This window comes from Dromiciops gliroides, chromosome 5 (genome assembly GCF_019393635.1).
Source record: "Dromiciops gliroides isolate mDroGli1 chromosome 5, mDroGli1.pri, whole genome shotgun sequence".
In the NCBI taxonomy this organism is placed as follows: Eukaryota; Metazoa; Chordata; class Mammalia; order Microbiotheria; family Microbiotheriidae; genus Dromiciops; species Dromiciops gliroides.
In genome coordinates, this window is record NC_057865.1 from 191,116,110 (window position 1) to 191,133,180 (window position 17,071).

The following is a 17,071-nucleotide window of genomic DNA, read 5'->3' on the forward strand; positions in this document are numbered from 1 at the left end:
CAGATCTTTAAAGGGCAAAGAGTAGCCACTAGTCTGTTTTCCAAAGTAGCAGGAGAGTAAATAATATCCTCTTAATTAAGCACCAGCCTCGAGTTAGGAGCTGGGTCTATACCTGTGTGTTTCTTAGCCTTACAATAGAATTTGGGTGACTATAAAGTTGCTTTATTGCTTCCATGTTGTGTAGGTTAAGACCAGTTTTTGGACTTTGAATTGGGAGGTAGTTATGCCCCAGAAAAACCCAATGTTGCCAGTAACAAAAGGAAAAACTTCCTAACTGCTAAAGCTGATGGAATATTTTTAAGAGGTATCCCCTCTAAGGCTGAGAATGATGGTGGTGTATGTGGTACTCGAGGACAGGTCTTTTAGGCTGGAAAGGCTTCACACAGGGGCCACTGTCCCAAGTCATTTTGTAGCCAACTTCCTAGTAATGAGCCTTTCAGACTTAGCCCAAAGAAGCTGTGTCCTGAAGCATGAAGAGGATCTATGTTCATGAGTCACCTGAATCAATGACCACAACCACACATTTAAATTGGCCAGTGAAGAGAAAGCAGTAAAGCAAAGAGAGAGCATAAACAACCTCTAACTCAACTACTCCAATATCACCCCAAACCTCCATGAAAGCAGATTTCATAAGACCAAAATTTAGGATTGCAAGGTGAGTTCATTCAATCCCCTTCACTTGAAAGGCTGAGAGACTTGTTCAGTGCTACCCACGTCCTGTGACTAAAAATGTAGTATGTATGATAATCTCATTCTCTCTAAAATGTTGGGTATAACCTCTCCCAGTCTGAAAGAAATGACCCTCAAAGGTGGGGTATCAAGGCCCTTTTAATACATGGTACCTCTATGGGAGAAGAAAACACACCCACACATTAATTATGCACGCTGCAACCAGCAACAGAACCTGTAGTAGACATGGGGAATGGCAGAGTCCCCAATCTTTAGCCCTGCTTCCCTCCATACTAAGCATATTTCACTGGCCCTGAGACTTTTGGCTTGGTCCAGTTTACACCAGTACATGGGCCAGTTAGCACCAGTATGGGGTCAAGGTACGGTCATCTGACTCTAGGCAGCAGCAGTGGGGAATCTGTTTCACAGAATGATGGAAGCTGTAAGGAACCACACTAGCTGAGTCTTGTTAATACTTCTCAATATGAGGCAGCAGTGGGCACCTATTACTGAAGATTCAGAAATACCCCACTCTTTGTGGAGAGTCTGATGTGAGACCAGAACCCACCACAGAAAGCTGGGGGCAATGAAGAAGTGAGGGAGCAGTGCTCCCCAGCACCCTAGGACTGGGTTGGTTTGGTGCAATGGTACAAGTGTTCTTATTCCCTAACATCCCAGCCCTCCCGCAGGAGGAGGGGCTAAGGAATCACCTCCTTTACCCCAAACTGAAGGTATAGGTGACATCTGCTTTCCCCCATTGCCAGTGCATGTCATTTCCCTGGTAGGGGGAGGTATCAAGGAGGACCTAGGATGGAGGCGAATTCCCTATCTCATGGAGCTATCAGATGAGAGATCGCGATCAGAGTCATCCGTCTCACTCGGTGGCGGTTCATTAGGTTGGACTGTAGAGAACGCAGGAGACTTTCTGAAAGAAAAGAGTTATCACTTTGTGACAAGGAAAATTGCATGAAATGGTCTGCCTCATTCTTCCTTTGTTTTTCTTTTTTTCAGGGCAATGAGGGTTAAGTGACTTGCCCAGCATCACACAGGGTAGTAAGTGTCAAGTGTCTGAGGTCGGATTTGAACTCAGGTCCTCCTGAATCCAGGGCTGGTGCTTTATCCACTGCACCACCTAGCTGTCCCCTGCCCTACCTTTCTAGGAGGAAGCAGACCTCATGTAGACAAGAAGCACAAACTTATTCAGACTGAAGCCTCGTTTCTCCATAGAAATAGCGTTGTGGGTTCTGGCCAGGGGAGGGGGTACTGCCTAGTAAACATTTAGCCCTAGGATTTCATTGGACCAGGGAACTGTATATGAGAAAATGCCCAAGATCAATGCAGATCCAGCAATTGTTCTGAAATTTAGTCTTAAAGAATTGCCTGAGGCACTGAGAGAGAGGTTAACTGCTCTCTGAGTCACAGCCAGGATTACTGAGGCAGGGCCAGAACCTAGGTTTTCTATTCCCTAAAATCACTTTATGTCAAGAGTGGTCAGGATACACAAAAAAGGGTGGTGTAGTTAATTTACCTCCACCATCCCCCCCAAGCCCTTTTTCCTATCCCAAAACAGTCCCATTATAAGTGACACTGAAGGGTAAAAAAACCCTCCACGGGAACTGGAAATAAAGACTGAGCAACAGGCTCAGTCAGCAACTGGCTTGAGCCAGGTATAAGAGTATGTCCTGTCCCTCCTCCCCACCTGCACTTATCCTCCCATCCTCTGCAACCTTTACAACTACACCTGGCGATTTAGGACAAGTGGCTAGGCCAGGGATAGGACCACAAGTGAGGCCAGATCAAGGGGGTCCTGAGATTAGCACTGGACAGCTTGTTATATTTCATTCCACTGTCTAAGCAGATGTGTGTACAGTCTGCCCCAATAAACAGAAGCAGGCAGACCTCTACAGAAATAGTCAACTGGGCTTCAAAGCCATGTGGCCTTGTCTTGGACTCAGGTCCTTCTCTGAGTCCTCCAAAGTCCTCCTTACCGATCTCCAGACTGGGTGATGAGCCGGCGGCAGGTTTCCATCTGCACATCCAGACCCCGCTTCATACTGCACATCTCCATGTATTCATGCAGGTGTCGATTCATGTCATTCTTGGCTGTAGCCAGTTCTAGCTGTAAAGGGAATAGGGCAGTAAGAGTCAGTTTTTACGTGCCAAAGGGATGCTGTGGCACCTGTTCCTATCCTGGGGGGAATTTATATTTGAAGAGGCCAGGATGGACAAATATGGGCTTTCAGGGGCAGCTGTCTGGGGACTGGGGGGGGAGGGGTGAACTAAGCAGCCACGTGCTCAAGGACTTAAATAAACCAGGGAGAGTCTAAAAAATATTGACTATACTATTCCTTTTTTTCTCTGGTTTTCATAGGAACCTAGACTCGTGGAGGAATGCTAAGTATCTGCTGTAGGCTTATGTTCTATTAATGTGATAATGAGAGTCAAGAAAGAGATGGGGGTATTTGGAAGGACAGATGAGGGCAGGAGTGATTTGGGTTGAAAGGTATGAACAAAATTACTTTGATGACTTCTATAAATTATCTGCAAAGCTAAAGGTGCAGAGAGATGAAATCTTTGTCAGCATGGCTTAGGAGGAACATTTTTTTTTTTTAGTGAGGCAATTGGGGTTAAGTGACTTGCCCAGGGTCATGCATCTAGTAAGTGTTGAGTGTCTGAGGCCGGATTTGAACTCAGGTACTCCTGACTCCAGGGTTGGTGCTCTATCCACCTATCCACTGCACCATCTAGCTGCCCCTGGAGGAACATTCTTACTGCTGCTTCTCTCTCTCTCTCTCTCTCTCTCTCTCTCTCGTTAAATTTCCCAGAAGAAAAAGCTTTTTGAGGTGCCTTTAAAAGTTGGTTAGACATTGAGTGTTGACCTACTGTGATGGACTATATTCTTCTCACCAATGCAATGGTACAGAAGAGTTCCAGGGAACTCATGATAGAAGAGGATCTCCAAATCCAGGGGGAAACAAAAAGAACTGTGGAGTAGAGATGCTGAATGAACCATACTATTTCTTTTGTTTTGGGTGCTGATGTTTTTTTTTTTCTATTTTGAGGTTTTGCATCACTGCTCTGATTTTTTCTCTTGTAACAGAATTAATGCAGACATAGGATTAATGTTATTATGTGTATATATATGTGTGTGTATATATATCTATCTATATGGATATGGATATGATATATAGATATATAGATATAACCTATATCAGATTACCTGCTGTCTAGGGGAGGGGGGAGGGAGGGGAGGGAGGGAGAAAAATCTGAAATTGTAAAGCTTGTATAAATAAAAGTTGAGAACTATCTTTAAATGTAACGGAAAAAATAAAATACCTTATATGTAAAAAAAAAAAGTTGGTTAGACACCAAAAAAAAAAAAAAAAAAGATAAGAGGGGCAGCTAGGTGGTACAGTGGATAGAGCACCAGCCCTGGATTCAGGAGGACCTGAGTTCAAATCTGACCTCAGACACTTAATACTTATTAGCTGTGTGACCTTGGGCAAGTCACTTAATCCCAACTGCCTTACCAAAAAAAAAAAAAAAAGTTGGTTAGAAAGACAGATCTAGCATGATGCCCCATCTCCCAGGCCTAAAACAAAGAACTAAGGCTAAAGCAGAAAGGGGAACAAAGAGGCCAGGATATAATTCTCTTGACTGAGTTGAAAGGATGGGGGCTGAGAGCAGGAGCAAACTAGATTATTCATGGTTGGTTTCCAGGTCTCCAAACTGGGAATGAAGGGAATGGGAAACTGGGACAGAGAACAAAGGGGTCAAGACAGAAAACAAGGCAGCCTAGACAGCTTAGACAAATTATAAATTCTGAGTGCCCACCTGGCAGGTATGGCCGGGAGGCTTTCAGGTTTAGTCAGATGAGGCAGGTAACTCACTTAAGCTCTCAGAGTTCCAAGCAATTCTCTAAGACTATAACTTGTAAAACAGGTGCCTGTCTGCAATGGTGGAAGCAATTTCATAGGTCAATGAAATCATAGGTCCAGACCAAAAAGTTAACTCCACTAATGGCATGGAGTTTATCTAAACTTTGGCTTTCTCCAGTAACCCCACAGAATGACAGAGAAGACATTTTTTTTTTAAGTGAGGCAATTGGGGTAAGTGACTTGCCCAGGGTCACACAGCTAGTAAGTGTTAAGTGTCTGTGGCTGGATTTGAACTCAGGTACTCCTGACTCCAGGGCCGGTGCTCTATCCACTGTGCCACCTAGCCACCCCGAGAAGACATTTTTTATTATAAATGGTGAATTAAGTTTTCCTCTTGAAAGTCTATATTCTGGGGACAGCTAAGTGGCATAGTGAATAAAGCACGAGCCAAGGATTCAGGAGGACCTGAGTTCAAATCTGGCCTCAGACACTTGACAGTTACTAGCTGTGTGACCCTGGGCAAGTCACTGCCCCACCCAAAAAACAAGTCTATATTCTTAAGTAGGAATGGGAATCAATCGTTGAGCATTTATTATGTGCCTAAGAGCTTAAAGACAAAAATGAAATAGACCTTGTCATTAAAGAGAGGTGAACATTTTATTAAGAGGTGAACAAGCCAAACCCTGATCTGCCAACACTCAGCAGCTCACCTTAATCACTGAGATTCTCATCTTCATTTACTAAGGAGCATTGGCTTGAGTGAAAAGTGACTGGAATTTAGGCTTCCTCACCTTTCTGTATCACAGAATATTACGATTGGAAGGCACTTGAGAGGTCTGGCTCCTACCTGAACACAGATGGCCTCAATGACATTCCTAAAACCTTTACTTCAAGACCTTCCAATGAGCAGCCCAACACCGTGAGCAGCAGCTCACTGTGCTTTGAAGCAGCTCTCAACATGGCGCTATTTCTTCCTCACAGTGAACGAGCCACCTCCTTGCCACCTGCATTCAAGAGTTCCCGATTCTGACCTATGGCGCTACTCAGTAGTAAATCTAACCCTTCCATATCACAAGGCTTCGAACCAGTCACTCAATTAACCCATTTTTATTAAGAATCTATGGGTCGAGGGGGCAGCTAGGTGGCACAGTGGATAGAGCACCGGTCCTGGATTCAGGAGGACCTGAGCTCAAATCCGACCTCAGACACTTAACACTTACTAGCTGTGTGACCCTGGGCAAGTCACTTAACCCCAATTGCCCTGGAAAAAAAAAAAAAAGAATCTATGGGTCAAGAAAGTGCTAGGTACCATGGCTGCAAGAAGCTAATTCTACCAGGAGAGACGAGATCTACAGATGAATGTATACAGATGAGCGGCAGGTGCAGCTCAGGGGAGGAGGGAGATCAGGAAAGGGGTCATACATATGTAGAAGGTGGTATTTGAGCTGAGCCTCAAAAGAAACTAGGGATTCTAAGAGTCTGAGATGAGGCTCAGGAAGTACAATCCAGGCGTGTTGTGCTTGAGGAACAGCAAGACAGGCAATTTGGCTGGACTGGATATAACAGTTTGAAAAGGCAGCCTAAAACCAGGTTGTAAAGGACTTTTTGGGGGGGAGGGGAGTACGAAAGGCAATGAGAGTTAAGTGACTTGCCCAGGGTCATACAGCTAGTATATGTCAAGTGTCTGAGGTTAAATTTGAACTCAGGTTCTCCTGAATCTAGGGCCACTGCTTTATCTACTGCGCCACCTAGCTGCCCTGCTGTGAAGGACTTTAAATGTCAAACATAGGAGTCTGTATTTTAACGCAGAGAGAGCTGGAAGCTGCTAGAGTTGGACATGATCACATCATCTCTCTGGTAGCTTAAAAAAGTGAGAGACTTGAGGAATGGAAAACAATTACGAGGCTCAAGCAAGTCCAGGCAAGAAGGGAGGAGGGCCCACACCCAGGTGTTGGCTATGTGAGGCGAAAGAAAGAGACAGACTCAAGAACCGTTGTGAAGGTAGAATGCTTGGTACAAGGTATGTGATTTGGCATCAGACTAAACATATGGAAAGGAGAGAGAAGAGTTGACTATGAAGCTGTTAAGCTGTGTGATAAAAAAAAATACTGTTTCCCTAATAGAAGCAGAAAAATTCCTAAGAAAAGGGGATATGGGAGAGAAAGAGAGAGAATGAGGCCGTGCAGCTTTGGGGGTGCCTACAGGACAGGACATCCAATAAGAAAGATTCAAATATTGAAGATCACAGCCATGTCCCCAAAGTCTTCTCTTCTCTAAACTAAATATACTCAGGACCTTCAACTGACTCCAACGCAACACAGCCGCCCATCTCCAGCCTCAACAGTTCTTTTGATTTTATTGTCAAAATGCAGAAAAGGGAAAATGCAGGAATAAATAGGAGTTGTGAGACACTGGCCACATCCTTAGGACATAAGACATCCATATCCACATAAGAGCAACCAGAAGGGATTTTGCCCAGCACTTCCCTATATTCTTGGGAGACACAAAAACCATTGTCCCAGCCCATATATAGGTCTGACCTATGCAGACTCCCCAAGGCTGTGGGCAGAGACGAGCGAGCCTCCACCCTGACAGAGGCACTAAAGGTATTAAAAGGAAGCAGCAGGGAACACAGTTTCCATCTTTGCAACCCTGGGAGAGCTTTTTGGGGCTCAATCTTCATCACAGAACAAGAAGCCAGGAAACAAACTGTGGGTTCTGTGGCAGTTAGGAGGAAAGGGAATAGGTGGGGAGGAGGCTGCTCCCTCGCGTCAGAGCAAGAGGCATGTCCTCCCTCAACCAAAGCATCCCCAATACAAACTCTGGTGGATTCTATAAAACTGCAAGGGCCCAAACAGTCTGAGTGCAGTCTGGCTGAAGACTGACACCATGGCCTCGGTTACCAGGCCATGTGTAGGCCTAGACTGTAGTTGAGCTCTACTTCATTCTCCGGACTGGACCGATGTCAAGCCTGAATGGTGTTCCTACCCTGGTGCCTGATGTCTGGTGTGGCGGCCACCTCAGCTGCCCAGTACACCTAAGTGTGAGCTCCAGCCATGTCTTCTGTGCTTCCCCTCCACCACTTGTCTTATTCCAGTTGTGGAACCATAATCAAATCAATTCTGTCCTTGCTCCCGGAAAGGGCGTACACAGCCCAATGGCAGCGGCTCTACTCACCCTCCTGTTAACTTTCCAAACCAACAGATCCTTTCCTGCCCATCATGCCCCCATATTAGTGTCTCCTATTCAAGCTTTTGGGCAGGTACCATCTTTGCCTTTTATGTGTATCCCCAGCTGCTGAGTTAGCAAACTCCTTAGCACAGAGTAAGTGCTTAATAAACACCCCTTCATTCCTTCATTAGCTAAGTGCACAGAAGAAACTCTCCGGAAGAATGGTGACAGATGTCAAGTTTCTAGTCCATGGGAAGTCATGGCAAGGGTGTATTCCCTCGGCAGAGGGAAAGGGTTACCCATACCATCGCTTGGGCCGGGGAACAAGGACGTCTGGAGCCAGCCACTAACAATTCCTAGGTGACATACTCCTTAGACTATCAGCTCACCCAGGTGCATGCCACATCCTCACCTCTATCTGGTCGATGGTCTCCTGGTATTCCTTCTCCCGGGTTTTGAACAGAGATTCTGTGTCCTTAATCACTTTCTCCAGGCTGTCTTCCTGTTGCTGGGAACCACAGGGAAACAAAGGAGCAGTAGCAGCAACAGAGAGATAGAGACCAATGGGAGGGTGACCATTCAATATGAACAAGGCAAAGGGGAAAAAGAGAAAAACATTTAAAAAAAAAAAGCTAGCAGAAAAAACAAAGAGCAGCAGAAGAGCAGATAAAGAATGCCCACAAAGGACACTGAGCAAAGGCAGGGCAGGAGAAGACAGGGGAGCTTTACCTCTCCCTGGGCCTCTGCGGCAGCCAGGGCATAGCCTGAGAAATCCTCCCAGAGCAGCAACGTCTCCTCAGTCTCCTCCCAAGCCAGGCTGTCACAGTCATCCTCAAAATCATACTCCCGCCTGGAGACAGGGAAGTTGAATGTCAGTAAACATGGATGGCCGGGTGGGCTCTTCCAGGAGAACACTGTTGGGGAAGCTCCAGCCTCTCTAGGAAGAGTGGGGGACCTTGCTGCACAGGGTGCTGAGGGCTGGGGCCTATGAGACTCACAGCTGGTTGAGCATACGCTGCATCTCCTCATTGATGCTGAGGGCTGTGCTCTCATCCTCATCCCCATCAGGTTGGTGGGGCCCATCACTCTCAGACATGGAGGTGTCCTCCTCGATGACAGGCTTTCGATCCCGCTTCCGCCCCCCCATGGATGGGACCTTAATGGGAGACAAGTGCAGAGACTACAGAGACGAGGCCGGGTGCGTGAGGAGAAAGGGCAGGGGCAGGAAAGGATGGGGGAAGGAAGGAAAGACAAACCAGCAGGAAAGGTTGGGGCAGAGACAAAGACAGAGAGTTATAAAGACAGGCACGGAAACATGGAAAGTTACAAAAAGACAGAAACAAAGGAAAGGATGGGATCAAGGATCAAGATAGGCAGGGAAAGAAGAGGCAGAGGAAGGGAAAAGAGAGACAAGGGATGTGGGCTGATTATGACCATGTAAAGATGTGAAGTAGCTAAAAAGTGATTTAAAAAAATCCTAAACACAATGACAGAACTAATAATTACAATGATGAGGATGAATTTTCTACACAGGAGTCCTTTAATTACACCCAGATCCAGAACCAGGGAGAGAAGGGACAAAAAGAGACACAAAGAAAGGAAAAGAGGAAGAGAGAAAGTAAAGGAGAATGGACGAGGGGGAAGGGAGGGGAGGGAGTAGAGAAAGAGAAAAAAATTGCATTGAAAAGCCAAGTGGGTCAAAATTGATAGCCAAACCTCTTGGCTAGTTTAGAAACGGGGCAGAAGCATTAATGAGCTTGCAGGAGATTGAAACTAACCAGCTTCTTCTGTGGGGGAAGCAAGAGAGGAGGCATATGAAAGGCAAGAAAAGAGAAGCAGACAGAGGGTAAAGAGAGAGAGAGGGAAAGGGAGAGATGGTGTTAGTGAGAGCTTCACAAACCTCCTTTCCGAGGCTGCTCCTTGCCCCACCCCCCAGATTTAGAAGCACCTTATGTTCCCCAGTTCTTTGGGTATGGACCCTCAGGGAAGAGGCAAGGGCCTAAGCTCCAGGCGACAATGACAATGTCTCCGTCTGTCCCAACCCTCCTATGACCGACTCAGGACGTGGGGGAGATGTGGAGCTCGGGAAAAGCCTGGGGCCCAGGGCCTCCTTGTCCCTGAAGGAGTCTAGAAGGACAATAAGGTCCTCTTACCTGGAACATCTTGATCATGTCCTCACAGTTGCGCTGCTGGGCCACATCACACAGTTTGGCGGTAATGTCTATGCGGCGGCAGATGTCCATATCCACTTTCATGGCTTTCTCCTGAATCTTTGTGTCCAGTTCAGTCAGGTTCTGTGCCAGAGAGAGAACAGAGAGAAGAGTGAGGAGTGCCACCCTAACCATCCTTGGGACAACCAACACAAGCAACAGCCATGATGTGCAGGGCCCTCTGCACATAAGCACAGAGCCCTCCCCTTCAATTATACCCTTCTTATCCTAGAGGGAGAAGACGGACAGAACCAGGACACATATGGCAGAGACAGGATCTTGCTAAGACATTCCCATATTATGGAAACCGTTTGACTGGGGTCAGGAAAAGAGAAGGGATATAAGAAGTCACAGAGGGGACAGTGGATAAAGCACCGGTCCTGGATTCAGGAGGACCTGAGTACAAATCCAGCCTCAGACATTTGACACTTACTAGCTGTGTGACCCTGGGCAAGTAAGTCACTTAACCCTCACTGCTCTGCCAAAAATTAAAAAAAGAAGAAGAAGAAGTCACAGAGAAGGAAAGGACTAATTTCCCAAGCAGGCAGGAGATGGGAGTGGCTGGACTTACATTGCTCATGAGTCCCTTGAAGACCACCAGCTCAGCTTTGAGTTGCTCCACCTTCATTGCCAGTTCTTCCTGGCAGGCATCTGCTTCTTGGGCCTCCTGTGGTCAGAAAATATGCCCTGGCATTAGCAACACAGCCAGAGGATGGTAAGAGAGGGACACAGTCAAGCAAAGATGTTGGGGAAGCTCGCCCCCAGGGTCAGGTTGGGAAGATAGGCAGAGGTGTGGTGGCCCTCACCTCCTGAAGCTCATTCACCCGCTCTTGCAGCTGGACCCGAACTGTATACTCCTCTTCCCACCTGAAAGAATGGAAAGGACATCGGTACAAAATCCTCCTGCTTTCAATATGCTTCTTTTCTCCCCCTCCTCCAGACCCAGTACTTCCTGAGCCAACAAGAGCTTCTAAAATCCAATAGAGTAGGTAGGGCCGGCTAGGTCTGACCACCTAAATGAGGAGGGGTTCTGGGCTGGAAATCCAATTGAATCTGAGCTCCTGGTAAGGAACTGTTTCATTTTTGTCTTTGCATTCCTCGGGCCTTGCACACAGTAGGTACTTAATACATGTTGAGTTGAATGGAGCTGTTCTGAACAGCTGCAGCCACAGACTAGGCGAGGCTCCTGTAGCTCCTGGCAATTGACAAACTCACCAACTGCCTTCCTGTCACATTCTGGCCACGGGCCAGACACTAGCCCCGCTTGCTCTCACCCGGGTGAGGCTGACCTATCTCCCACCTCCTGCCCACACCAGGCACCAGGTCCACCCAGCGCAGTCTCCCACCTTCAGTTGCACAGATCCGGTCTCCCGCCTCCTGCCTGCACCAGAACAGAGCTCCTCTAGCCTGCTCCCCTGCCTCCTGCGGGGCCATTTAACCCTGTAAAAGCATCTGCAGGACACATACCGCATCAGCAGAGTTGGTCAAAAGCAAATGCAGATGGTCCTCGGAAGGCAAACCCCTAAGCTGCAGGTTCTTCCCACCCTCATCTAGCTCTGAGTGAGTTGGGGGAAGGGGGGGGCTAGCAGGGCTGACCCGAGGGCCACAAAGCAGTGGATAAAGGGGTCTGGGGCACCTCGGGTGAGTGAAGGCCAAAGGGAAAGAAGAGCATATCTATCATTCCCAAGGAAAGAGCTCAAAATTAGAAATGCAGCCCGTCAGGCTAAGGCTACTGATTGAGATGGGAGGAGAATCGCAGAAGCATCTTTAAGAGATGCATGGGGCTCCAGCTCACATCTGTAGGTCTGCAAAATGCTTGGGTGTGGACCCTCAGGAAAGAGGCAAGGGCCTCTCACCTGATCCTCCCCTAAGACAGTGAAGTAAAGGTAGAATTATCCTTTTGTAACAGATGAGAAAACGGAAGCTCAGAGAGGCTGTCCTGTCTAGGGTCCTACAGACAGTGTCAGGAGAGGGAGGAATTTGAAGCAGTCATCTTCTGACTCCATGACACCACCTAGAATCAATGCAATAACAAGCAAGGCTTCAAACTGCTCCTAGCCCTAGAACCAGCTATATCACATCTCTTAGAGCTAGTTTTTCAAACACCTCAAGTCCATGATATGTAAGCACTTAATAGATGCCTGTTGACTACTGGAGAATTATCCATAGGATCACAGGATGGGTATTAGGGCTCAGGGAACAATTTTATTAAATTGTCTCAAATGTTACACCTCCAGTTGGGCTGAGATGGTAGATTTCTCTTAAACACAATCCCCTCCCCAAGCTCCCTACCCTCCATCTATATATTAGCCCATCACTTCACAGTATATTCTGGAAGAAAGAAGGAATCCCTCCCAAAACAGAAAGAGTAAGATACAGAGACGGACTTTAAGTTGGTGGTTATTCCCAAGGAGAGAAAGCTCAAGGATTAAATCTCTGTCTCCTCTCTATTCCTTCTCTTTTCTCATTTTAGTCATTCTTCTCTTTACTGTCCTCCCTCATCTGGCCCATTCTCTCCTTACTCTGCTGGATTCCTCTCTCCATCTGCATTGCAGTGTTCCTAATAATAACTCTTCCACATCAGCTCGACTGCGCCCCATAGCCACCCCAACACACTCACCCAAGCTAGACCAGGGAGGAGGCAGTCCAGTGGCCAACCGCTGCTGTCATCACTGCTGGCTCACTACACAGCACCAGCTCACTGCCCTCCTTTCCAAGCAAGCCCTCTTCAGGTGCCTTCTATGCCTCAAATTCTTGCTCACTTAGGTTTCCCATACTATGCCACTCAGGCTACTTGTCATGGCTGGTAAAGTGCTGTTGCTGAGTTTCTTTTATCAAGGGACAGAAGTAGATTTGCCTTGGAATGGGGGAAGGCAAAGATTAACAAGAGATTTTGAGCAAGATGAATCCAGGAGAATAGAATGCATTGGTTTGGTATGAATTCTAAAAATCAGGAAGAACCTAATTAGAGAATTAGGAGAAATCCTTAAAATGGCAAAGCACACACATACCCTGGAATCTGACTAAGCGCTATTTGCTCAATTGAAGAATTCATTAAGGCGGGTACACATTGGGTGTGTCCCATGATCATAGTTACTGAAACAGAATCAGATTCTTGGAGCTGGAACGGGCCTTGGACATTCAGTCCAAGCTTCCAACCCCTGCAGGAATCCCCTCTACAACAATCTAGACAGAGATGAACATTTTCTGTAATAAGGAGGACATTATTAGAAAGTTCTGCTTCATGTGTGCCCATATTTGTGTCCCTATAATTTCTACCCATTGGTCTTAGGTCTGGAGCATCCCCACAGAATAAGTCTAATCCCTTTACTCTTAGAGAAGTAAAGAGGCCTACTGAGTGCTAGACTTAGCATCAGAAGACCAGGATCCAAATCCCACCTTGGACTCCTGACTAGTTGTAGCACTGGGCAAGCCATTCAATGTCTCTGGGCCTCTATTTCTTTATCTGTAAAATGGGGATAATACTAGTAGCTGGTTCACAGAACTGACTGATATATATCTAAGGAGAGAATATCCTTCAAGTACACTGCAAACCTTAAACTGCTATTATTACTGCTACCTTATAACATTGCTCCCCACCCTAAGCAAACAGTGGTAGAAGCGGCTTTTGGAGATGTCTGAGGCTAATCATCAAAAAAGCAGCTTACATTTGTAGAGTAACTTTAAGGTTTGCAAAGTCCTTTACAATTCTGTGAAGAAGGCACTATTGGTATTATTGATACCTTATTAATAGATAAGGAAACTGATACTCAGAGGGGGTTAAGTGACTTATTCGTGGTGACACAGCATCAGGAGTTCAGTCAGCTGTTCCTCAAGAGGCAGCTTTAAGTGCCTGCACCACCCTGGTTACAAAAGAATGTCATTGTACCCTGGTCTCATTTACAATGTGGGTTCCTTTGGAGAGCTTTAGAATTAGGCTCTGGGTTAGTTTCTATTTCCCTCTAAACACCTGTCTTCTAAGAAGATATGTGTAAAGCACGGTTAGAAGAGGGCTTTACTGATCCCTGAGCTGAAAAGAGAACAGGGATTATTTTCTCCATTTTATAATGGAAAAAAAAATACATAGGCTTTAAGAAAGGAAGAGCCCCTTCTCAGGTCACACAAGTCTAAAGCTGAAAAAAGAGCCTAGGCAGCCTCAATTAGTAATTCAACATGTATTCATCCTCTGCCTCCCAGACTTCAGCCTCAATGGCTGGATTAGAGTGACATCCTAAGGGTTTTTAAAAAGAGGACAAGAAAAGGACAGAGGATTTAGGAGGAAAGAATGTACGTCAAATACCCAACAATGCTGGCTACAAAAACCTCCCTGCCACATCAGGGTACTGCAGTGTTATGAGCAAAGCTATCCCCAAGGGATAATAACCCTGCTGCCTTAGACAGCTGGATCAAGGGCAAATCATTCTAGACTAAAAAAACAAAAAAAACCCACACACATTTTCAGAGAACACCAATTGTCCCTGTGGTTCTGGTTGGGCCCATCCAAAAACTTGCTCCCCTTCCATAACTTACTGCAATTATATAAACCTCTACAAGCACAAGGTCAAAATAGCCTTAAACAATATTTTACTAAGATCTCAAAGTGACTAAATTCCTAAGGACATTTATTCAGCATAGGTTTTCCCCTATGTTGGCCTCCCCTATAGGAAGCCAGAAGGTCAGAACTAGATCTGTAAGGGGGCAGGGAGGAGCAGAAGAGGTTTCAATGAAAAAACTGATCTCTTCCAGGCCAACTGAAAATCCTATTTATTACTTAGCTCTTCTTCAGGTTAAACACATCCTAAATCAAAATTCATTAACACATTCAGCCATATTCATACCTATCACTTCACCAATTATCACCAATCCCTGTCATACAGAAATGCTCTAATTTCCAGAGCATTTTGTAAACTTTAAAGCACAACAACAATAACAACATAGTGGCAGTTCTAGACCTGCTGCGCTAAAAATCAGTGCTAAAAACACCGTGGAAATCTGCAGTAACAAAGTTTCCCCAACCCGATATCTCTTTACTCCCTGTGCTATTTAATGCTGAAACTACCATCGCTTCTCAGATACACACTGCCTTAAGGAATCCACCCAAGTATATGTTTCTACTCCCCTGATGGGTTCCTAGAGCCCCAGACGCTTGGTTTTTGTTTCATTCCTTTGAGAGAATTAGGCTATGGGGCTCTAGTAGGCATCTTCCCAACTTGCATGACCCTCTACTGACACTCCCACCCCTGATCTCACTTCTCTATGCTCACAGGGTGTGTCCACATGGAGTCTTACCAACTTTTTCTAACTAGGCCCTTTCTCTCCCTTCGATGCCCCCTTCTCATGCCTGTCTCTCTATCCCTCCACTTTCCCAATAACAATTACCAATCCCCTGTTCTTTCAGGAGAAATATTCCCTATAATCCCTATCATCCCTATTCAACCCACTTGGTTGATCCTTGCCCAAAGTTTCCCCTGGCCTTGTAGACCTACCACATGGAACCCAGGGACAGATGTCCCAGTATCCTCAGATCCCACTTTGGGAAATATTGGGGTTGTAAGATTATCCTCATACACCCCCCTCCCTCAACTTTCCCAAGTGATTACATTTATAGTCTCAGATAAAACAGATCTCTTATGCCATTTACTTTTGTTCCCTGAACACAAAATACCTGTCCCCACGTTGCTCTTGAGAATAGCCAGGGCTGGGTCCTATGACCAGTAAAGGGGTGAAAAAGAAAGCCCTACACAAACATGTCCCTGGCTCATCATCCTAGTCACACCCTATTAACATCTCAGCATAACCCTCCAAATGCTGCAACATAGAGGGGAGAGGAAGTAAAGACACAACAGAAAAAAAAAAATCGAACTTCTCATACATAACTTCCCTCTTTACATTACTTTCTTCCCTGTACAGCCTCCTTAAAATCGGAGCTGATCCCCGAGTCTTCTGGATTCTGGAAAAATCTCTTGGGGGTGGGGGTGGGGAGGGTTGGCAGCCTTTTTCTACAGTCTCCCCGGTCCACATCTCTCTTGACACCCCCCCACACACCCTAGACTTTTACACTGTTTTGGCTGGAACCCCTCCCTCTCTGGTGGTCCTCTCTCCGGACTCCTCAATGGCAATGCCGCGGAGCCCCGTGCCCCGGGTGCATCCGATGGCCTGCCCCCCCCCCCCAAGCCTCACCTCCGCTTGTACTCGTCCCGCTCCCGCTTCACCTTGGCCAGCACGTTGTAGAGGGCCCGGATCTCTGGGGTGATGGTGTCGATCTGCACCCCCACACCGTCGGGGTGCACCCACGACAGGCCAGGCCCCTGCACTAGGGTGGGCTCCAGTCCCGGCCCGAGCCTGCGGGCGTGCGAGAAGGACCAGATGGTACCGGGCATGAAGCGGGCAGACGAGGAGTAGGGGGTGGACGTGGCCGAGGAGTGGGACGAGGCGGAAGCCTGGGCGAGCGCGCCGGCGGGCGACGACGAGAGGCCCGCCGCGGTGGCCGCCAGCGGGCCCGCGGGTGAGCGGGCCGGGGAGCCGAGGCCTCTCGAGGCGGGCCAGGAGCCGAGGGGCAGCCCCGGGGGCCGGATGGGGCTGATGAAGCCGGTCTGCACGGCCTGGTCGCGGCGCGCCGGGCCCCGCCGGCCCTGCTGCCCGTCCTCCAGAGCTTGCTGCAGCTGTTTCTCCAGCAGCCGGTTGCGCCGCTCCAGCTCGTGCACCTTGGCCAGGAAGCAGCGGAAGCGCAGGTTGAGCGTCTTCAGCACATTTATGTTGGAGCCCAGGTCGTTGCGGAGGGCCATGGCGGCGGGCGGCGGCGAGGGCGCCGGGCCCGGGCCGGCCAGCGCCAGCGGCTCCCACGGGGGGATGCCCGGGGGAGCGGCCGCCGCCGCAGGGCCCGCAGACAGCTCCCCACCCCCGCCCAGGTAGTCTCCGCCCCCCAGCGAGGGTCCCCCGAGGGGCCCGGGCAGGCCCTGCTGTTCCTGCTGCAGGAGGAAAAGATTGGGGCCGAATAACGGGTTCATGGCCGCACCGCTTCTCGGCTTCGAGATGGAGACCGGCGTGGGGCGGGGACCCGGCCCGGACAGGGAGCCAATGAAAAGAGAGGACGGGGGCGGGACCACGGAGAGAGCCAATGCGAGGGAGCACGGGGCGGCCCGA

At 47.8% G+C, this 17,071-nt stretch overlaps 1 protein-coding gene across 7 annotated transcripts; it reads right to left on the reverse strand.

Annotated features, from left to right (window-relative positions):
• Positions 1–810: 810 nt before the first annotated feature.
• IFFO1 (intermediate filament family orphan 1) lies at positions 811–16,967 on the reverse strand. 7 transcript variants are annotated; one of them, XM_043965686.1, is made up of 10 exons: positions 16,109–16,967; positions 10,735–10,795; positions 10,500–10,595; positions 9,872–10,012; positions 9,497–9,502; positions 8,717–8,874; positions 8,448–8,568; positions 8,131–8,226; positions 2,658–2,788; positions 811–1,594 (listed from the first exon to the last, which is right to left on the reverse strand). In XM_043965686.1, the coding sequence occupies exons 1-10, from the start codon at positions 16,933–16,935 to the stop codon at positions 1,495–1,497; spliced, it is 1,737 nt and encodes a 578-aa protein (XP_043821621.1). In that variant the 5' UTR covers positions 16,936–16,967; the 3' UTR covers positions 811–1,494. The 7 variants fall into 7 exon arrangements, 6 of the variants coding, with proteins under 6 accessions (XP_043821621.1, XP_043821618.1, XP_043821620.1 ...); XM_043965683.1 differs by having other exon boundaries at positions 8,717–8,898; XM_043965685.1 differs by having other exon boundaries at positions 9,497–9,505.
• Between the last annotated feature and the right edge of the window lie 104 nt (positions 16,968–17,071).

Bases quoted from the DNA above. Each gene is read 5' to 3' on its own strand.
- IFFO1 (XM_043965682.1), bottom strand. From the start codon at position 16,935: ATGAACCCGTTATTCGGCCCCAATCTTTTCCTCCTGCAGCAGGAACAG. The intron at 10,013-10,499 runs GTAAGTCCAGCC...TCTCTGGCACAG, and splicing joins TCAAGGGACTCATGAGCAAT to AACCTGACTGAACTGGACAC. The intron at 2,789-8,130 runs GTGAGGATGTGG...TTCCCTTTACAG, and splicing joins AGACCATCGACCAGATAGAG to CTAGAACTGGCTACAGCCAA.